Below are 23,724 nucleotides of genomic sequence, written 5' to 3' on the forward strand. Positions count from 1 at the left end.
TAACAAAACCATCTAGTACGGTTCCAGTGACGGAACCTGGTAAGGATGCCATAGACCCTATGTTGCTCACAGTAAGCATTGGACGGAAACCTGCCATGGTGGAGATAGAGATAATGGGGCAGAAGCTCACAAACACCATTGTGGATGGCGGGTCTGGCATCAATGTACTACCGGAAGAAACCTGGAGGGGTCTTGGCAAACCTACCCTCTGGCCACCAACATTCCACCTTGTCGGTGCAGATCAACATGACATCAAACCCCTTAGGACTCTCATGGCACAAAAAGTGGTGGTTGGTTCACAACAATTCTTTCTGGACTTCGTGGTCATTCCACTGGAAAGGAAAGCATACGACGCCCTCCTCGGAAGGGGATGGTTGATCATGGCCAAAGCCAATCATAACAAGAAAAAGAATACACTCTCGGTTGAGAGCGAGTGCCATAAGTATGTGATTGACCTGAGGAACTAGGCTGTCAGTGAAGAGCTTGCATCGTCCGACTCCGACTCGAATGACTCAAACAGATGGGAGTGGGGTTCCGAAGGAGGCAGAGGAGGGATGGAACCCAACGAGGAAGGAGTGCTGGAATTGGACGGATGCTCTGAAGATGAAACTAGTTCATTACCGGACCCTTCCATTGGCAGATGGAGGACTATGAGGTATTCCATTTGAAGTGCCACATGTTGTAGATATGCGAGATTGGGCAATCAAGTGGCAGTACGGAAGAGCTGTCATTCCCTCCGGAGTACGGTAGGTACCAAGAAGGGGTGGCACGGGTTGATGACACACCGGCCCATCGGTTTGAACGGGATAAAACTATCAAGTACGAGGAAACCAATGTGAAAAAAGTCAATATAGGCAAGGACGAGGACCCAAAGGTGATACTCGTAGGGGACGTTTGGAACCCCATACTGAAGGCAGTGGCGTTCAGGATATTCCTTGAGTACATGGACGTCTTTGCCTAGATGTACAAGGACTTGAAGGGGATACCTCCGGAATTGTGCGTACACTGCATACCCCTCGTACTAGGAGCCCAACCCGTACGGAGGAGGCCATATAGAATGAACAAGAACTATGTTGCCAAAGTGAATGAGGAGATCAACAAAATGTTGGAGGCTGGGATCATATTCAAGGTGGAGACAAGTGACTGGGTCTCCCCAATCGTTATTTCCCTCAAGAAGGAGGCCAACCAGATAAGGATATGTGTGGATTTCAGGTGTCTAAACGTAGTAACAATTAAAGATCCCTTTCCAATCTCGTTCACGGACAACATCTTGGAAGAAGTAGCTGGGCATGAGATATACACGTTTCTGGATGGGTTCTCTGGGTACAATCAGATAAGTATTGCTGATGAAGATAAGCTAAAGACCACCTTTGTGGTGGAAGATGGGGTGTACACCTACAATCGCATGCCCTTTGGGCTATGTAATGCACCGGCAACCTTCCAGAGAATAATTTTACACATCTTTGACAAAATGATAGTAGGGAATTTCAAGGCGTTCTTGGATGACTGGTCTATTTTCAGTGACCAAGATAATTATCTGAAGGCACTCAGAGAATGTATGGAGAGGTGCCGGAGAGCTAGGCTAGCTCTCAACCCGAAGAAGTGTAGGTTCATGGTGCCGCAAGGAAAGCTCCTCGGCCACATTGTTTGCAGGGAAGGACTAAAGACAAACCCAGACAAGGTAGGGGTGATTATCAATATGGAGAGTCCGATGGATGTAACGGGGGTGAAGTCATTCCTAGGCCATGTTGGCTACTACCAGAGATTCATCAAGGGATTTGCACAAGTTTCCTACCCCATGGACAAGCTGACAAGGAAGGGGGAGCCGTTCCTAAGGGGTATGGAGCAGGAAGGAGCCTTCAGGGAACTGAAGGATCGGCTGGTGAGTGCACCGATCCTGGTGTACCGGGATTGGAATAAAGAGTTTCACGTACACATGGATGCCTCTAGCTTCGCCATTGGTGCCACCCTCGCACAAGTGGGGACACAAGGACTGGATCACCCCGTCTTCTTCACCAGCCGACTTTTGTCGAGGGCCGAATGGAACTACAATACAACGGAGAGGGAGGCACTGGGGATGGTGTATGCTGTACAAAAGTTTTGCTGTAATGTCCCCATTTTCATGAGGATCAGTTCGTAGAGGGTTTAGCCTATTCCTGGCTCTCGTAGGCTAATACGGTTTGTTTAGAGGGTCACTTGGGCAGTTGCTTGTGGCTTCACATTCTATTTTTATATGATTTTTGGTGAGATAATGTATTCTCACGTATGATGTTACGTGTGTTGCACTTTGTATTATAATGATATTTTAATATAATCTAAAGTGCAATTAAATATTAATTTAAGATGAAATTAAATATTATTTTATTAAAGGGAATCTTCTAGAAGGGAGGCTGATCCATGTGGGAAAAAAATAAATGGGGGATGAGTCTCATTGTTTGGCATCGGATATTTGACATCTTTGTGATATTGAGTTTGTGGGGCCTAGGGTTTTTGCAAAACATTTCAGTCTTTGAGAACGATAACTCTCATAGATAGCATAATTGAGGGAGTGAAACATCTCTTGAAGGGTTGCAGCTGGAGGTGATAATTCAGTCATCTCATAAAGCCTAACTGGTTGGTCAAGGACCAAGTTTACTAGAGTTGGTTTGGAGGGTTTTGAAGATAGCTTGGTGTTGAATGATCTATGTTCCATAACTGTTGATTACATTCACCAACTTGCTGAGCTACATTCCTGCCATTTTCAGACATTGCCGTGGCATGAGATGAGCCACAATTTTGATCATTAGGCCCAGTTTATGCATCGAATTTGCTACCAGACTTGAGTGCTCTCTTTCTTAGGGCAGTCTGATGAATTTTGGTGTGAAAGGGGGTCCGTAGCAGCTATCATTTAATTGTTATTATCTAAGGACTCCAAGAATAGGGGCGATTTGGATAAGTCACGATTTGGGCTCAAGGACTCCATTTTCAGATATTGCTTGCTTCTTCACATTGGCATTGGGCGATCATTCAAACAGGTTCTCTTATTTGCTTATAGCTGATTATATTGTCAAAGATGTGTTGTTGTTATTGCCACTATAGACAGCGATATATGACTGCCTGAGATTTAGGAGTGTATGCATATATTGGCAAGCTTTAAGCTTGATTGATTGTACCTGAAATTTGCATTCAATAAAGGAGGAACAGGTTGCAAGTCATTTGATGCTATGTCTCTAATAATAATAGTTTGCATGCGAAGTGTTTGTGAGAATGCCTCTTGGCTGTAGGTGCACATTTGTCATTGAAATTCATCTATATGCATTTGAGAAGAGCAAAGAGTCATTAATACTTTGAGTTTATAATTTAGATATCATAGAAATCATTTGCAATTGCATTTCTTGTGTATCAATGCCAATAACACGCAAAGTTGTGCAAAGCCTTTTCCGTGTCAATAACATGCAAGGTTATCATTCTGAAACTCAGACCAGCAAACTAAATGTTGTATGTGAACTGTTTGATATTATACCTTGGGTCATAAACATCAAGAAAGCAATAAGTTTTTGGTAACAATAGGTTTAAGGGTTGTAGGACAACTGTTTGACAATATTCCTTGAGCCTATCTTCAGCATTTTAAGGCCATAATCAGCAAGGGAGATTACATAAGCCGTGGGACCCTCCTGGTGCACCTCATAGCAAAGCCATCTGCCACTATCACATTGAAACCAATGAAGTCCTCAGCTTGCAATCCATGCTTAGCAACCAGTCCCTTGTCAATAAAATTGTGCATAGCGCCACTGTCCACAAGGCAAGTCACATGCTGTCCCTTAATTACTCCCTTCAACCGAAAGGGATGAATCCTAGGGACTCCTGAGAGAGTAGCAATAGTGACCTTGGATGTACCCAAAGTCTCATCCTCCCCAAGATCTACCTGTGGAGTCTCCTGCTCATCCTCACCATGGCTGCCCTCAGAAATTATATCTTATATATGCTCATCATCCAGAATCTGAAGAGACCTCAATGAGATGCACTTTGCCTTTCCCAAGGAATCTGTGTCTAGGCTCCCAAGGCTCCCTACATTGAACGATCCCCGATGGATCTCTTTTACTAATCTGCTGTAATTTTTATTATTTTAAATTGATTTTTCCTGCTTATTAATATTTTCTTTCAGAAATAGACAGAAGTTGCAGAAAGGTTGTGTCTTTTGTTTTTGTTTGTATTTTTCCAGATATAGGTAAACAATGAATAACAACAGCAGCAAATATGAAATAGGCTGGAAAATAATGTGCAATAATATAATATTCAGCCAATCCAGAATAGCTACAAATAGTACCAGGCAAAATACATAAATGATATGCCAGCAAAGTATCTACCAACCAAAATAATGTTGCCTGCTGCAAGAAAAACCATCCACGCACAATGAAAAGAGATGGCTGATGAATACCAATCAACAACCCACGTGCCAGCTGGAAGGAGGGTACGGCTGCTGCAGTCACATCCAGGCAGCCAAGGGACTCCCACGTGCCAAGCAATATACCCAACGTCCAAAGCCAAAGCTCTTCCAATGCTGAACTTGCACTCCAATCAAAGTCTGAAACCAAATGAAGCTGCTGAAACCTTCTATTGGGGTTTGCGTCCCAGTTCTCCAGAAATCGCTCCTCATAGCAAATTCACAAATGCCAAGTTTGAAGATGTAAAAAAAAGATGATCAAATAATAAGCCAACATCTCCTTTTATCTCCCTCTCAAAGCTACTCGAACCCTAAAGGGAGAATATGGTTTTACCTTTATTAAATAATGGCATATTCTTAATTAAAAGACCTTTATGTATAGGAAAACACCCCTTTTGTCAAATAACAAAACTCAAGGTGCCAGAAGGTCTTCGAATGATGAAAATAAGTTATAATAATTCAAGACCTTTCCAATGAGCTATAACACATATGCCTGCCTAACCAGAAGAAGCCAAAATTCCCTTATTACTCCAATTAGCTATATAAATAGCTTTATTTAATTAATAAGACGCTAACTTAGGAAATATTAAAAATATATCCCAAATAGCCGTATAATGCTCATTTGACTCCACAAGTCTGAAACGGAGCCTGCCACCTGTTTGTGACTGTTGTCGGAAATCATGGATCCTCGAGCAATCTTATCCCTAAAATCTAGGGATGCTCCTAGAAACTAGGAAACAAACCCAAATCCTCTGAAACTAAACCCAAGGAATAATCTCAAGGAGACCCAACCCTGGGTATGGTCATAACCTCCTAAATAGTAGGGATATCCTCCATAAATGTAGGAACTGTCTCCTAAAAATAAGGAACTGCTCCAAACTGATCGACTACTGCCAGAACACCAAGTCCCAGACACTGTATAACCACACTGAGTCTCTATCCACCACTGTCAGCCTACAAGACCCCAAAATAAGCTGACTCACATGTCTCTGCTAGACAGAGCTAAAGAGGGGACATGACATACACGAAAAAAGAATAACTTCTTCCTCTTCAACTCATTACATCTCTCCTAATCCATCCTAGGAGGAGGTGGGATACTCTTGTGTTGTGTAGAAGACCTCTGAAAAGGTTTAGAGCGTCTGGAAAACTACTTATCTGACTAATAAGAAGTGGGTGGTTTAGTCTCAAGGTCCAAGGTAGTCTAAATAGCCTCATGTAGGGTCCTAGTCTTAAGAGCCTTGACCAGTCCCCGTAAACCCTCAATAAATAGCATCACCACGTGTTTATCCGACATCTCAGGAACCATAACAGCAATACGTTGAAACTCATTAATTTAAGTTTCAACATGTCCAGTCTATTGCAACAATGCAAGATCTCTGTAATATAGCTCAACATCCTTACAGTCAAATCTAGCAATCAATCGCTCAGTAAACTCAGTGTAAGAATGTATGAGTCCACGTTTTGGGTGACCAAACTATGTTGCTACCAATCATAAGCCACGCCCTCTAAATGTAACACTACAAACTAAATAGCCTCATCCTCAGGCATCAGCTTAAGTGAAAGGTAGATGTTAAGCTTGTGCACCCAGGCTTGTGCACTGATCTTCCCATTGCCATCGAAGGAAGATAATGTGAGCTTACTGGTAGCTCACTTGAGATCACTGTTCTGCTTCTGTCTAGGCCATCTATAATTACAGTTCCTCATATTGTCTCTACATTGCATAGAGTGTTGATGTAACGAGAAAGCTTCTCTAATGTGCTATGAGAGACATGCCCACTCCTCACTAGTTTCCATAGCCATATCCTGGAACTCAACGCCCTCCTGTGGGTCTATTGGTGGTGGATCATCTCTAGGAGTGAAATGAGGCTGCATGGGCTTGTCAGTTGTCCATGTATGAGTCCTATCACACCTAGGAGAGCCAAAAGCACTTTTGATCGATGAAGGGGCTCTACTACTCCCATGGCTGCCTGTAACTGAAACAGACCTGTCATGTCTGCCACCCCTATCCCTAATGGTGATTCAAGTCCAATCTGTCCAAAGTATCCTGAAGCAGCCTGTCTAATGCTTGCACAATCCTTGACTGTGAATTAGCCAGAGTTTTTACTAACTCATCAGGATCGGGACGGTTTTATCTCTCCTCATGCCGAGGACTCCTATTACCCTCAGATATGTCACCCATATCAAAATCCAAGTGTCCCTGTGCTCTTCTGCGAGTATAGTATTTGTAAGGCCCAATCCTTCCTGGATGCATAGAAATAATGAGAGGACCCTCATGCTAGCAGGATCATTGCTCTGATATCACTAAAAGATCCCCAACCAATCTATACTCAATTTTTCTGATTTTTAATGATGCTGATCAAAGGTTTTATGGTAGTTTTTCTAAGTTTTTTGCTTGGGTTTTGATTCCAGTGATTGCACAGGGTTTTACCATGAATGAATGCCAAATGTGACAATACTTAAGAACTCAAAATTCAGAAATATAACTGATTGATAAACTAGTTCACCACATCAACTAATTGCATACCTAGATTCTAGTGCTCAACCGGGAAGGGGTTTAATTGATAAATTTCAAGAGAACACAATTTATGAGCTCCCAACTGCTGAAGGTGACTCCAAATGGTTTATTTGCTTCTACAATAATTACCAAAAATAAATACTGAAAGAAACAATAGGTTTGCTAAGTTCCACGCCTGGCCTTTAGGCAGGATTATTCAATTTATTGAAAGAATAACAATTTGAATAAGAAATTAATTCCTGTATCTTGTTAAAAACATTGATTGACTATTGGAAAATGCAGATCATAAGATTTGCACGAAATTCAAGCCCTTTCTTGCCTGGTACGGTCATGAATAGCAACCAGGAGTTTACAAGATGGTATGGCTGCCTAAGGAATCAGTATGATGGCTTAAGGAGTGAAATGACTGCCTTAGGGTGATTATAAACCCTCCAAATTTTGCAAACAGTTTTGAAATTCGCTGAAAGAAGTGTCATTTGAAGCATCAATAGAAATCTTGTGTGGATCCCTCTCTACTGTGAATTGGGGTTTCGTCCAATTCACCTGTCTCCAGGGAGTTTTTGTTCCTAGAAGTCTGATATGCTGCTAAAATTCATCTCCAGAGCTCAATTCCCAATCTGCTGATGTAAAAATGAATCAAGATGCCCAAGGGAAGACCCCTCTTGTTGCTTTACTTTAATGAAGTTTATTAAATAAAACTTACTCCTAGCAAGTTCGCCCAACCTTGAGGGTCTTATTCATCATTGAGAATGTCCACCTTTTGAAACAACATTACGTTGCCTAAGGGTGCATGCCATGTGGGTACTTTTTAATATTTTAATTCAACTTTATACTTCACCTTATAAAGTAATTTTTCTATTTTTAGCAAAAACTGACTTTATAATAAAAATAACATTATGTCCTCATAAAATATGCCATCCTAGCGCCCAATGCCAAGTATAAGACCCCACATGCCACCACTGACGTCTCCTATTCACTAAATTTGCCTGCGAAGATGGGTAATAGGCGAATCTCTGTATCTGAGTGACCAACTAAGAAAGAGGAGACATTACATGTAGCCACTGACACTATGATGCAAACAACTGATCGCGAATTCACAACTGCAAGCAATAATGACTACCTAATAGGCTAGCAGGAATTGCATCTCTAAATACCACTCCAATAACCCTATCCAATTTCTGATCAAACTTGCAATTTTCACAATTTTTGCTAAGCAGGCATTTCATAAGACAGTATGCATGTAGTCCTATTTTGGCACAATATCATAATAGCTATAACAAAAAATATTTCCTCAATTCTCAATTGCTGATTATAACTTCATTTCAAAAATTATTAAATAGTGTTTACAAAAGATATTTTCCTTTTTAACAAATTCTATGTTTTGTTGATATATTTTTCTAATGTAAAATAATATGCTCAGAAATTACATGCAGCAGTAGTAAAATTAATTAATCAGCAATTTTTCCTAAGTCAAAATGCTGACCTGGACTGCAGAATGGTCAACAATGAATCAACGACCTCCTTATTTCCCATCCTCCTCCTCACTAGTATGGTATGACAGCCTATGTAAGCTATGATTCCCATATGAAAAGCCGCAACAATTTTTTTAACCTCTCTTTAGGCTACACTAGGATACTAATAAGACTCCAAAGTACTCTAGAGTATGATTCAACCCTTCTTATTGCCTTTGGATGGTGGTACGGCTTCCTTAGGGATTTAAAAGGGTACAGGTGGGTTGAAGTCTGAGCTAATGATCAAATTCATTACAAACACATTCTTCTCTCTTTCCACCACACAAATTGCATACAAATTTATTGTTTGTTGGCAAATCTTAATAAATTTATACCTAGGATTCTGAAGCTGACAACTATAAACAAAAAATCTCTATAAAACTTGTATCAATCTGCATAGCTATGAACTCTAAATGAATTTATCTTTGGATCTTTTTTGCACAACTTGTGACTCTGAATGAATCATACAATATTGGCAAGGGAGGAATCTTTCACCACCAAAACCGGTCTTTGCCTAAGGTTTTTTTCCTACGATAGTAGAAATCTGCTCTCCACAACTGGGGTTTCAAAAAAACATCAAATGCTTAGGATGAATCAAAGGAGTCTCCTCAACCGCCTTTTATAACCCCTTGTGGAACTTTTTGGAAATTCTACTATAAAATTGCTTTTTAAATAATAATCCTTTTTGCTTCATAAAAGTGACTTTATACTCCAAGTAAATAAATAACATAAGTTGTCTTTTAATGTTTGCTTTTTTGACGACTTAACATTTAATCATCAAATTATTTTTGACACCTCCAACCAAAGTTGCGAAAAATACAAAAACAGCCCAAAAGTGAATTCTGAATACGCCAACATACTTAGAAGCTTACTGGATAACCAACTTAATGAAAATTGATAGTTCCCAAAATAGAATACTTATCCAAGAAGTGTTGAAAGCACCTGATTTGTTGAAACTGTTCTAAGAAATAACCAATGGATTCAACTTGATACCCTAAGCACAATGCCAATATTTGAAATCCATTTCGAAAAGGTTGGCACTCTCCAAGAAAGTTGGAGCTTCCACAGATGTTGGAAAGGCTATAAAAATGGGAAATTACACAAAAGGAGTTGAATCACAATTCATGGTAAGGAACAAGTACATAATATATAGAATAATGCTTATATCTCATAGGTAGTACTCAATACAATGCTTATTACTATAGGGACGAGTTGTCAAAAAATTAGTGCCCTTACTTAATTGTGGGAATGCTATTTGAAGAACCAAAGATTGTCAATTAAGAAACAATGATTGCTCTAGCTACGTGTAACAACCATGTAATGTACACTATAGACAAGATGGCAAGTGATAACAACCTAATAATATTGACACAAAACATTTATCAACAATAATTGTCATACTATAAACAACCAGTCCCAATCTATGAGGATCCCTATAATTGTTCCAAAACCTAAAGTTTAATCTCCTTCATTTTGTTTCCCTACTTTTTAATTATAGCTTCTGTTATGCTTGTCGAAGTTTATACTGAAGAAAGGAGTTTAGAAATTCTACCTTTTTTTTTTTGGGAGTAGAGGATGATTAGTTGGGGTTTACGCTAAAAATAGAATTTTTTGTCCTATTAAGACTTGTGACATTGCTAGTTCCACCATTGCTCATATCCACCTCATTTTTTTGCCATTTTCGTCCATCGGATTGGAGATATGAAAATCCATCAGTAGATGATATTCCTTGAATTTCAGTTCTGATCACGGGAAACTTGGGCAACTTGAATGGTGGAAACACAAGTAGTCTCAGTATCTTGAGAAGCTGCAGTTCAAACACATAGACAGCAGGATTGCCTATTTCTATGCTCATTTTCATTCATGCAAAACACAACATATAGCTATACAGTTGATGAGGTAACATACTAATGTCTTCATTGACATATAGTTAGTACAAAATTCTAGCATTCAGGTGGTTTCTTAGGTAGCTTAGCATGAATTATTATTGAAGATTAAGGGTTAGAGAATATATAAATGGTGCTCATGTGTTATGTAAAGATGTGTGTATGTACATATTGCTTGTTAATAAGAGCTTTTTCCTTTTATTTATGGCACATCTCACAAGTATATAGGATAGGTTGAGGAAATACATACACTAACATAGTATGATGCAATAAGATCACCGGTGTTTCTTATAGACACTATTGCTGTTGTAGGTTTAGTTAGAGCTTCAACTGTTGAAATATAGAAAGTGGTAATATTTCCTGAGCTCCTGAATGAGACAAAATGACAAATTGTTAATACACAGACCAATAATGATGAAATGATACCATCTTCAACATTAAGAAGCCAAAAAATTATAAATCATCAATCGGAAACCAAAATCACTCCACCTAATTGCACTTAAGGATTACAGAAGTCAAATGCTTGATTTTCAAACTCCATTATACAAGCTTATAATTGTCTAATACCAAGAATACTAACATGTATATCAGATTAAAGTTTTGATAACACTAAAATTTAAATTAAACATAAAACATAAGTAGCAAGGAAGATAGGCATTTGATGCAGAGTTGTTAAATAATGAATACACTTAAGCCTATTAATCCCATAACAGTGAACTCATGTTACATGTTTAGAACTGAAAAAATCTATTTGAAACTCTTATTGAGTCTTTGTACACTAAATCACATATGATGGAAAAATTACTTCCTCAACAAACCATAAAATAATATTTGAATTTAATAAATAAATAAGAATGATGGATAATTTAAAAAAATAAAAAAAAATAAAAAAAAATGGCGGAGCGCAGGAGGAAGCTAGGGTTTACAGGCAGAGGTCCTGTTCGGTCGCGAGGATGGGAACACGATCACATATAGAGGGAAAACCAGCGACCATGGTGCCCACCACGTTCAAATCAGTGGCAACGACAGGAAATGGGAAGGAGGAGAAGGAAGGTTTTTAGCTGGGGGAAAAATAGATTCCCATTTGAGCAAGACAAAACCAAATGGGGTCACTCACGGTATCTGAATCTTCTGAAGTGGAGCAAGCAACAGACGGAGGAAAGGTTGATGACGAAATTTCAGGTACCCCCAAAAGACCTTTCCATAGGTGGGATACCGACAACGTCTGAGAAGCGGTCAGTCAGTATTTGCATTGATTCGGAGGCTTGGAAGGAATCGGTACAAGCCTTGCGTGATAGAGCATTCTTCATGAAGTGGGGAGGTGATTGGCCAGCTTTCCCCAGAGTGAGAAACTGGGTCAATGAAGAATGGGGAGGTGATGGACCCCTAATTTTGACCCTAGACAAGCCACTATTGAGGAAATTCCTGTTTGGATAAGATTGTACAATCTCTCGCATGAATACTGGAAGGAGGAAGTTTTTAAGAGTATAGGTGAGAAACCAGGGAGATTCATCAAGTTGGATGAAGCGGTCGACAAACTTAATTCATGCATGTATGCCCGAATCTGTGTTATGTGGAAGCCTCATCTAGGGCTCCCGAAGGTCATTGAGATTAGATCTCCAGAGGGTTTATGGAGGCAAGAAATAGAATTAGAAGAAATCATGGTCAAATGTAAGTCCTGCAAAGAATGGGGTCATGAGGACTGTGATTGTTTGTCTGGGCAGAAGGGGAAAGGAAGGGCAGATTGTGCGCTGGAGGTGCAGCTGTTAGCAAGCACGACCTCTGACCAGAGCCTGGGCATCCTTGAGACTAACCTGAGTTCTGTTCCGGCGGTTGCAAGGGATGGGGTTCTTCGGCACAACTTAGATATTCCAGAGGGGATGGGAGTACCAGGTGACTCTTGTCCAGGTCAGGAAATGCCGTAGAAGGCCTCTGGTTTGGTTGGAGAAAAGTCTGCTCAGATTGTGTTTGGCGATTTGGGTGAGTTTGCTGTGGAGCGTTCTCAAATTCAAGCAGAATGTCTGGTTGGGGAGAGTGTGGGTCAAGATTGTTTTGGAAATGGTGGGGGTGTCTGTTCTCATCTAGAAGGAAAGCCGGTGGAGGGTGCGCTTGGGCCCGTTTTAAAGGATTGTGCAGTCGGTGGGGGTTTTCCAACTCAACATAGGTTCTACAACACCTCGCCAGATGGGCTGAAGGGGCAGGGGATGGGTTTGATTGCAAAGTCCCCGTTTGTTTCAAATGATTTGGTTGGGAGTGTGGATGGAAAAGCAATCAGTTTCAAGGACATTCACATGTCCCCAGGCAAGGTGGATGGATTATCAGCAGAGCTAGAGTCTGAGGAGGAAGACAGATTTAGCGATGATTCTTTGGGATTGTCTGCAGAGATAGGGGAGACAGAGGTTAGGACCTTTAAATAGAGCAAATCAAATCCCACTAAGGCCAAAGGGAATTTGAGAGGAAGGAAGAATAGGCAGAAGTTGCTCGAGGAAGAAGGCAACATGAAGGGCCAGACAAGGCTACTTAGATCCGGGAGAGACTTATTCTCTCCTGGACAGCAATGAAGTTCCTAACCTGGAATGTCAGGGGTTGCAATGCCCCTGACAAGAGACGTCTGATCAAAAGAGGTTTTGATCAGGCTAAGCCGGAAGTTATTTGCATTCAGGAAACAAAGTTGGGTCGTGATGCTGCTGCTTGTAGTTTTGGGGTAAGGTAGAGGTGGTCTGGATCTTTTGTGGATTCAGAAGGGGCCTCAGATGGGCTTGGCATTCTGTGGAATCCATTGGCTGTTCAAGTGGATGTTGTTTCATGTTCTAAACATTGGCAGATGGTAAAGGTGAATTCGAAGACCATGAATTTTTCTTGTTTTCTTATTAATGTCTATGGGCTGACTTTGGCGGTGGAAAAGTGTAGATTATGGGAGGATATTTCTAAGCGTTTAGAGGAAGTGAGGCTGTCTTTAGCTATTGTTGCTGGGGACTTCAATGCCACCTTTTCTTTCTCGGATAAACGTGGAGGGGTGAGGAGGTTGTGCAGGTCGCAATCGGATTTTTAGTCTTTTGTTAATGCTAATGCTCTGTTTGAAGTGGCAGCTAAAGGTGGGAATTTTACATGGACTAACAAACGAAGGGGCTTTTCTAATATTGCTGAGAAACTAGATAGATTCTTCCTTGCAGGGGATTGGAATTTAGCCCCTTTGCTTTTTGAGGCTGAGGTATTAACTATTTCAGGATCGGATCATTTCCCGGTCTCTTTGGTTGTGTAGAAAGATGAAGTACCAATTCGGTGTCCCTTCAAGGTGGAAAAGATGTGGTTAAGAGAACCGGGTTTTAGAGATCGTGTAGCTGGGTGGTGGAAGGAGGCCCCCGTGGTGGAAGGTTTCTTGGCCTTTCAGTTTTTCAAGAAGCTTAGCTTTGTGAAACAAAAATTAAAATCATGGAATAGGGAGGTGTTTGGCAATATCTTTGATGAAAAGAGAAGGCTAGAAGGAGATTTGGGGGCTTTGAATGCGAAGGTCTTGGCAGAAGGGATGGATGAAGTGGACTTCCTCACGGAGAAAGATCTGCTTAGAAAATATGGAGAATTTTTGCAAAGGGAGGAGATTTACTGGAAACAGAAGTCGCGAGAAAACTGGCTTAAAGCTGGTGATAGAAACACGATTTCCACAGTTCGGTTAAAGCAAGGCGAAGTCTTAATAGAATTCTCTCCCTGCAACTTGCGGATGGTACGATCGCTGAAGACTCAGACCGCATAAGCAAAGAGGCTATTGACTTCTTCGAAAATTTGTGGAGGAGAAGTGGGGTTGCTCAGTCGGGCCTGCAAGCCGAGCTTCTGGAGTTAATCCCTCCCTTAGTTTCGAGGGAGGACAATATCATGCTTGAGGAACTAGTTTCATTGAAGTAAGTCAAATCTGCTGTTTTTGGGTTAGGTGGGGAGAAAGCACCAGGACCAGACGGGTTCCAGGCGTTCTTTTGGGATGTGCTTGGTGAGGAATTGTTAGCTGTGGTTGAAGAGTCAAGGTCCAGAGGCTTTGTTTTGAAGGAATTCAATTGCACTCTGGTGGCGCTTATCCCAAAGAAGGCCAAGCCGAAAGGTATGGAGGAGTTCCGTCCTATTTCACTGTGGAACACCATCTACAAAATCATCACAAAAGTTGCTGCTAATAGGCTCAATTTAATTTTAGATAAGTTGATCTCTTGTGAACAGAGTGGTTTTACTCCTGGAAGGAACATTGTGGATGGGGTGATTGTGGCCCATGAGGCAATCCACACGGCAATGAAGGGCAGACAGAGAAGAATGATCCTAAAGCTTGACATTTGAAAAGCCTACGATAGAGTGGATAGGTCTTTCTTGGTGGATGTGCTTGTAAGGTTTGGGTTTGGTAAGTCTTGGATTAAGTGGATTTCTAGTATGATTATGCAGTTCTCAGTTTCGGTTTTAGTTAATGGCAGCCCTCAAGGTTTCTTTTCGACGTCTTGGGGTATTCGGCAAGGGGATCCAATTTCCCCCTTTCTCTTTATTTTGTTGGCTGAAGTTCTTGGAAGGTCGATTGCTCACAAGAGAGCTCAAGGGATGTGGAAGGGCATTGAGATTGCTCGAGGGGTGGACTCCACAACTCATTCTCAGTTTGTTGATGACACCTGTCTTTTCGGTGTAGCTTCTATGCACAAGGCTTCGGTTATGAAGAAAGTGCTGAACAGATTTAGTTAGGCCACTGGTCAGGAAATAAATTGGCTCAAATCGGAGATCTTTTTCTTCCACACGGAATGTTGGTCTCAGAGAGCTATTGCTAGATCGTTTGGGATAAAGATTGGACAACTGCCTGGTAAGTTCCTTGGTATGTCGCTCTTTTCTGGAGCAGGTAAGACAGACATTTGGAAAGGGTTGCTAGATGGTTGCAAAGCAAAGATGGAGGGATGGAAGAGCAAGTGGCTTTCCTTGGCTGGTCGTCTTCTGATGTTGAAGTCAGTTGTCTTGGCTATGCCTATCTTCCCTATGGCCTGTTTTAAACTCCCAGGTTCGATCATTAAGAATATGTAGCAGAAGATGAGAAAGTTTTTGTGGAATGGAAATCAGGAACAGGACAAAATTCCGCTCATGGCTTGGGACAGAGTTTGTAAACCCAAAGGAGGTGGAGGGGTGGGGCTCCGTGATTGGAGACTTATTAATGAGGCCATGGGGGCTAAGTTGGTGTGGCAAATGTACAGTAAACCAGAGCAGAGGTGGGTCAGAATTTTACAAGCTAAATATTTGGATAGTAGGGAAAAGGAAAGGATTCTAACGGTTGAAAATCCCCTGAGAGGGTCTGCTTTGTGGAATTTTTTGGTGAGCTGTAGGAGCTTGATCACAAATCATCTATCTTGGCGTATTGGTGACGGGTGAAAGGCGAGCTTTTGGCAGGATTCCTAGGATGGACATCCATCTCTGGAGTCTCAGGCCCCCCAGCAAATCGTTTTAAAGACTGGTCAGGTTAGGGGCTCAAAGGTGAGCGATTTTTTGTCGCAAGATATGCCTTTTTTGGGACAGCGTTGGAATTGGAAAGATCCTCGGGAGCTAAATTTGGGGGCAGAGGAGGAAAGATATCTGAGAAAGATCCTGGAAAACCGAGAAGTTTCGTTTTTGAGGGAGGAGGACGAAATAGTCTGGTGTGGCGCCAAGAGTGGTAGCTACTCTGTGAAAGTGGGGGTCTCTCTTTTGGAGAGTGAAGGCAGGATGAAGGAATGGGAAGCTAAGGTGTGTTGGAATAATGTTTGTCTACTGAAAGCGGGGGCCTTTTCCTTGCTTGTTGGAAATAGGCGAATTCTTTCTGGAGATCGCTTGAGGAAAATGGGGTTTGCTGGTCCATTCCACTATGTGCTCTGTGAAAAGGCGGAGGAAGATGTGGACCATCTCCTGCTCAACTGTGAGTTTGCCCAGGAAGCGTGGCTTTTTGGGTTGCAGAGATTGAATTGGAAGGGCCCCATGGTAGGGAACTTGAGCGAATGGTTGGAATCTTAGCCGGTTTTGGGTAAGCCTTCTATCTTTGCCGCCATATGGAAGATTTTGCCCTCTACCGTTTTATGGGAACTTTGGAAGGAACGGAATCGAAGAGTTTTTGAAGGAAAAGTGGAAAATAGGAAGCGCTTTTTGATCAGATTAGAGAGGACCATTTCAAAATTGGTTTCTAATGCTGCCTCTCATGTGAACTTAGCAAAGGTCCCTTTCACTCAGTTTGATGCTGGTTATTTGTCGAGCTGGCCTTTGGTTAAGTTCAGGCCTGTTAATGGGCACCTGAGGGCTAATCTTCAGAGTCAGGGTCAATCAATCCCTGAGTGGACTCCGCCAGAAAAGGGGTGGATTAAGATTAATTTCGATGGTGCATCGAGGGGCAACCCGGGGGTTTCTGGTGTTGGGGTGATTGCTCGAGATGATTGGGGAAACACTCTGGCCATTGGTGCTAAAAGATTGGTGGATGGATCGAACAATGTTGCTGAGTGTCAAGCAGCGTTAGAAGCTATCCTAATGGTTGGGAAACTGGGAGTGAAGAAACTCCATTTGGAAGGAGACTCTCAGGTTGTGGTGAACGGGATAGCTCAAGGCTGAATGGAGGCGTGGCACTTAGACAAGCAGGTTCGAAGAATGCAACTTCTGTTGGGTGGTTTTGAAGATTTTAAGGTGACTCATGTCCTTCGGGAAGCAAACTTGGAAGCTGACAAACTTTCAAAAGTGGGAGCGAATGGCTCCTTGGAAAATAAGTATAGTTTGTTCGAGGACTTTAGAAATTTTAGTCCTCTCGATTTTGAATTTGGCTAGATGGCTTATCATAGAAAAGTGAACCCGAGCTCGATTTGAAGTGACCATTTGTAGCCATGGTCCTGTGGGAATTAAAGATCCTCGTCGTGTGTGATCTACCATGTTACTGCAAGTGGCCTTGCGGTGATGGATGATGATGGAGGCGATCGGTGTGAGTGACTGGCGATGATGCTTAGTTTTCTGCGAGGCGTGTGGAGTAATCATGACATGTGATGGTGGTGGCTTTTAAAGGCCTTTGTGTTTCATTTCCTGGCATTTTGTGGTGGTAGGCGGTGTGTTCAGGGTTTCTTTTGTGCAGTAGTGAGAAAGGATGGAAGCAAATTTTTCTTTGATGTCGGATGGGCAATTGCCTGCGTTTCGTGGGCTGATCTCGAGGAATAGGCTACAAACGTCTTCAGAGTGGAGGGAGAAGACTTCTGAGGGGCAGTGAGGTTGTTGTTTGGAGAGGAATTCCTGACTCTAGATTGGTGGCCGAGAACAAACCTTGACATTTCGTCGCTTTTTGCTGCTTTGGCCTTGCAGGTGGGAAAGTCGGTGAAGGAAGTGCAACGGGTTACATCTCTGGTGTTGAGACCCAAATGGGTGGGTGGTTTGTAGGAAGTGGTGGCCCGAGTTGTCATTGGCGAGGGGCTGAAGTCGGTGGAAGGCCCGCTGTCATGTCCCCTCTTTAGCTCTGTCTAGCAGAGACATGTGAGTCAGCTTATTTTGGGGTCTTGTAGGCTGACAGTGCTGGATAGAGACTCAATGAGGATATTCAGTGTTTGGGATTTGGTATTCTGGCAGTAGTGGACCAGTTTGGAGCAGTTCCTTAATTTTAGGAGGCATTTCCTTCTTTTGTGGAGGCTATTCCTACTATTTAAAAGGATTTGACACCAGGGTTGGGTTACCATGAGACTATTCCTTGGGTTCAGTTTCAGGAGATTTGGGTATGTTTCCTAGCTTCTAGGAGCATCCCTAGATTTTAGGGACAAGATTGCTCGAGGATCCATGATTTCCGACAACAGTCACAGACAGGTGGCAGGGTCCGTTTCAGACTTGTGGAGTCAGATGAGCATTATACGGCTATTTGGGATATATTTTTAATATTTCCTAAGTTAGCGTCTTATTAATTAAATAAAGCTATTTATATAGCTAATTGGAGTAATAAGGGGATTTTGGCTTCTTCTAGTCAGGCAGGCATATGTGTTATAGCTCGTTGGAAAGGTCTTGAATTATTATAACTTATTTTCATCATCCAGAGACCTTTTGGCACCTTGAGTTTTGTTATTTGACGAAAGGGGTGTTTTCCTATACATAAAGGCCTTTTTAATTAAGAATATGCCATTATTTAATAAAGGTAAAAGCATATTCTCCCTTTAGGGTTCGAGTAGCTTTGAGAGGGAGATAAAAAGAGATGTCGGCTCATTTTTTATTATCTTTTTACATCTTCAAACTTGGCATTTGTGAATTTGCTCTGAGGAGCGATTTCTGGAGAACTGGGACGCAAACCCCAGGGCTTGGATATTGGGACGCAAACCCCAATAGAAGGTTTCAGCAGCTTCATTTGGTTTCAGACTTTGATTGGAGTGCAAGTTCAGCATTGGAAGAGCTTTGGCTTTGGACGTTGGGTATATTGCTTGGCACGTGGGAGTTCCTTGGCTGCTTGGACGTGACTGCAGCAGCCGTACGGCCTCCTTCCAGCTGGCACGTGGGTTGTTGATTGGTATTCATCAGCCATCTCTTTTCATTGTGCGTGGATGGTCTTTCTTGGAGCCGGCAACATTATTTTGGTTGGTAGATACTTTGCTGGCATATCATTTATGTATTTTGCCTGATACGATTTGTAGCTATTCTGGATTGGCTGAATATTATATTATTGCACATTATTTTCCAGCCTATTTCATATTTGCTGCTGTTGTTATTCATTGTTTACCTATATCTGGAAAAATACAAACAAAAACAAAAGACACAACCTTTCTGCAACTTCTGTCTCTCTCTGAAAGATCATTTAATAAACAGGAAGAATTTATTTTAAAACAAATAATTAGAAATTACAGCCTGTCAGCTTAAAAGATCCATCAGGGATCTTTCACTCGCGGAGGAGGATTGGGGTGGATGTGGGGGCGCTGCAGCCTTTTGTCATCTGGTCGGCTTCCTGGCTGGTTGCACTGCAGGTGGAGGATGCAAGGAAAGGTTGGGGCGAGATTGTGGATTTTGTGCGTAAATTGGGGCCGACTGAGCGAGTGAAGATTCGTGGGAAGGTGACCCCCATTCGGTCTGAGGCCCCTCTAGATGCAGATGGGAGGCCTTTGGTTCAACACCACATTCCAAAGAAACAGGCGAAGGTGGTGGAGCGTGGGTCTTTGTGTGGTAGCAGGCCAGGAACGGTGCCAGGTGGAGGGAGCGTGACGCAGGAGGCAGAACCCAGTAGGGGTATCCCCAATTTTGCAAGAGAAGAGGCATTGGGGTGGTTTAGTAGATAGGTTCTATGGGTTGTTCGGGGCCTCTTTGGTGGTTTTTGTGTCTGTAAGTGGCCTTTTTTGTGGTTGTTGGCCATGGTGGGATGGTGTCTTGTCGGGTTCCTTTTTGTAGTAGGGGAGTGACCCCATAGTGTGGCAGAATGTCTATCTGCTCTTCGGATGTAAAATTTTTCTATTTTAAGCAATATATTATATACTGTTATCGATCAAAAAAAAGAATGATGGATAATTTTAAATTAAGAGTATCATATTTCTTTGCATTTTCAAAGACACAGTTTACAGTCTTCTAAAATACTCTTTAGTATTGATTGAGACCTGGACAATGTTGAGTAATGAAATTCTACACTACCAATACAACAGCTGCAGTGCAAGATACAAATAACAGTTCATATCAGCAATGAATTGTAATGTCCCCATTTTGGAATATTTCTCATTTTTGCCCTAAACAGTAATTCCACTTAGAGTGATAACTGCATTATATTATAAATATAAATTTCCCTAAAATGATATAATATTCGACTTGATAATTCTACGAATAATTTTGAAAAGAGAACTTATCTTGGTGTTCTGCTGTGTCATTACTAATTTCAGAATTCTTCCTTAATATTGACTTGTCTTTCTTTCCCTTGATAGATCCTTATATATGATCCAAATTGCTGCTCTTTTTATAAGGATCGTTGTTTCTTGAGATGACTGCTTGGTGGTTTGATCACTTGATCTCCTTCATTGCCTGATTGCTAATATCTTCTGAACTTATCTGCTGTTTCTGAGCACTTATTGCTGTTTCAAATTGTTTTCCTTGATTGATTAATCTGCTTGATAAATATAATAGACTAATTTCTACTGTGGTATATTCATACTCAGACCTGATTATTCCTTATTCCCTACTGGATTATCAGTCTCTTGTTTACTAATTCCAGATTTGTATTGTTTGATCAGATCCTTCTTGCCCTTTACAATGAAATGTTTCCCCTCTTTATATCTTCATTTTAGTGGGAAATTTACGTCTTTTCACTAGCAATATAGCCTTTATCACGGGACACATCTCTTCCTTGTTGATTGCCACTTTGAAAGTCCTAAATAATGGTTGATAATTATATTTTTGGTACTAGTCGGCCTTGTGTTATTAAGTGGCTGCTTTATAGACTAATAATGATTGCTGCACAAAATAGATGAAGTCACCATCCTATATAATGAAACTGACCATTATTATAAATGTTATCCACTATATATTAAGTTGGCTATACATAAAGTTGATTTCTATTAAACATATAGATCATCGAGGTATATAACTGCTGAGGAATCCTTTTCATGAAGTTTGGTATCATGTTTCCTTTTATATATTGCCACCATATCCTTCCCCCCTCTTCAATCACTGCACCCATCTTATAAATACATCTTGAATGGATGCAACTGCACCGGTCAGAGTCAAAGGTGGTGTCTTATTGGGGTGTCCCTAATGCTTGAGCCAACCCTTCTTAATCTCTACGGATCCTTTTACTAATTTCTTCAAATTGTAATCACAACCTTTGGATAGTTGCTTTTTTAATATTTCAAAGAATGCTTTTCCATTTATATGAATTGATGCTTTGTCTTTCAAATTGCATCGCTGACTAACATAAACTCGTTAATTCAGATCTTTTATTTGAAAATGGTTCCCTTAAAAGTCACTGACTTTTGGAATAACATAGTCGCTGCCTTCTATTTTGTCGCTGCCTTTAGGTGATTTAGCTAATTTAATCATTGTCATTGCTATTTGTTTTCCCTTTAATTTCCATTGCTTCTTGTGTTCCTAATAAAACATTGCGCACCATATAGTCTTATGAGTCTTTGGCAATCACTGCATTGTATGATCGCTGTCTAGATATAGGTTGTCTTCATAACCAAAATTGTTCGTTTAGATAAGGTCACTTACTGTTTGTTTGCTTCTGTATATTTATTTAATCACTTTATTATATGATGTAATTCCTCTTTGAGTAGTTTTGTGCCTTGCACACTCCCCATCGTCGACAGGGACCCCCTTTGGTTGTTTTGCCTCGTTGAGGCTTCAAGGAGGAGTTTTGTTAGGTTGGCAGAGTAGGAAGCAAGAAGAGAAAAAGTAGGATCTCAAGGTTCAACAAGACTTGAGAAGCAGTATTCGGGCCATGATCTCAGATTTTTGTAAAGTCTAGGCCAAAGCAAAATGAGGAATGCTTGCAAGGAAGTAAAGGGATGGATGGGGTGAATTCAGGGCATCTCAGGGTGATATGCTTTTTCCCTCAAACGGCAATGCAATATCAAAAGAGAAGAAGTGAAAATAAGACAAGGGTCAACCAAAATTGAGCCTGTGCAAGGCCATCTTCAAATCTCCTTTTCACTTCTTGCCTTCTAACTACCAAAAGAGCCTAAGTTGTATAAGGGGGCGTTTTAAAACACAAAAGAATCGCACAAGTTAGGTTTCTTTTTAAGAGAAGTTGCAAAGTAAAACAACAACACTCCTATTTTCGCCTTCATATGCTGAAATTCTTCCCCCGCCCCCCCAAAATGTAGAGTTAAAGCAATTCTTAGGCACAAGGAGGGGGTAGAATTAAAACAACTCTTTATGCTTTGAGAGGGGCGATTAATAGCTAAAATTCGTAGGGAAAAATGATTTAATAAAGTCCTTGCATTTGCCAAAGTAAACCTGATAGGAGAAAACATTCACGCAAGCAAAGAAAGCTTGAGCATTTAAAAGTTGCCCTTTTTTGTTTCTTCTTTTTTTTCCAAACCTCCTATAATTGCCGGAAAAAGCATTGAAGTGTCTTGAAATAAGTTGAGGAGGTCATCTCAATGTTTTAAAGTATTTTGCCCTCTTATTTGCCGAAAAAGAGCCGACGTAGGAAAAGGGAGACCAAATCATGTTACAAAACACACCCTTCCCACATGTCAAAATCTCATTTTTCACTCATTTTTCCATTTTCCGTTTTACAAGTATACTTGCATTCGGGTTTTAAAAATCCAATTCCATGTTTGTTCTTCCTCACTTGTATACTTGTAAAACTTTTCCCAAGATCCGAAATTGGTCAAAGTCAAGTTTCTAGCATTCCCATTTATTTCCCATCTTTCTCTCACAAAGTTGTGAAGTGCAAGGGCTGGAGTTCTTCCCATTTGAAGAAGGAAAAATGTTAGTTGCAGCTGATTATGATGTTGCTTTAACACTTTTAAGTCTTCATTGCAGCATACCAGGTTGTTCTTCAATGTCAGATTTACCATCATCTCCCATTCCAAAGAAGATGAAGTATAAATATGACAAGTGCCAGAATGAAGTTTCCCCTTCACAAGTTTCCTCTCCTTTGGATCATATCAAGGATACGGAGATAGGGCATGTTAATATGTCAGAATTCATTAAAAGGGTGGAAAATCCACAAGATAGTAATATGCAGCGGTTGTTGGATAGCCACATTCATCATGCATCTTCTTTTCTAGCGGCTGCCCTAGAACCTGAATTTGTTCTCGCTTGTGCTCACCACTTCGACAGGGAGATGAGAACCATTAGAAATGATGACGGTGAGGCAATAATCCACCTTGATGTGGATACTATTGAGAAAGTCTTCGGAATACCATTAGCACCTATAAATATGGAGATTTCAAAGGATAGTGCAGCTGAGTACTATGTCAAAAGGGAAAAGGACTGCAAACGCCACATTAACAGATGGATTCATGAACCACGAGCCGCTTTCACAAGGTGGGCTAAGTTGTACCGTTGTGACTTCCAGTGGGAAATTGGAGACATCATTACTTTCCTCAGCAGGATGATGGGTCTTGAGCACTCTAATGTTTTTGAGCCCTGGATGTATCAGTTTAACATGTTCATAAGGCAGTTCCATCATATATCATGGGGAGAGATTATCAGTGACGCTTTGTGCAAACAACTTGCAGCAGTCCTTACTACCATGACTTTCTACATGAATTCATACTTAGTGTATTTAGCAGCATCACTCAGACATTTCCCTGGTCTTTCTACCAAGGGTGATCGCTCGCTTATACCTGTGTGGGAATATTATGATCAGCTACCCTTAAGACCCAACAGATTACATTTCAGGAGGGTTCAAGATGCATTCTTTGGTTACTTTATGTGCCAGTTTGACAAGACTCTAAAGAATAGAAGGGTGTTAGATGATGC

At 41.1% G+C, this 23,724-nt stretch overlaps 1 protein-coding gene across 1 annotated transcript in view; it reads right to left on the minus strand.

Annotated features, from left to right (window-relative positions):
- The window catches only part of LOC131044535 (protein HAPLESS 2), a 348,241-nt gene that overhangs the window by 104,830 nt on the left and 219,687 nt on the right, over positions 1 to 23,724 (minus strand). The window contains exon 12 of the mRNA XM_057977882.2: positions 10,586 to 10,703. Within this exon, the coding sequence (XP_057833865.2) occupies positions 10,586 to 10,703 (118 nt within the window). The remainder of the gene's footprint in view (positions 1 to 10,585; positions 10,704 to 23,724) is intronic.

This window comes from Cryptomeria japonica, chromosome 9, assembly GCF_030272615.1.
Source record: "Cryptomeria japonica chromosome 9, Sugi_1.0, whole genome shotgun sequence".
Classification (NCBI taxonomy): domain Eukaryota; kingdom Viridiplantae; phylum Streptophyta; class Pinopsida; order Cupressales; family Cupressaceae; genus Cryptomeria; species Cryptomeria japonica.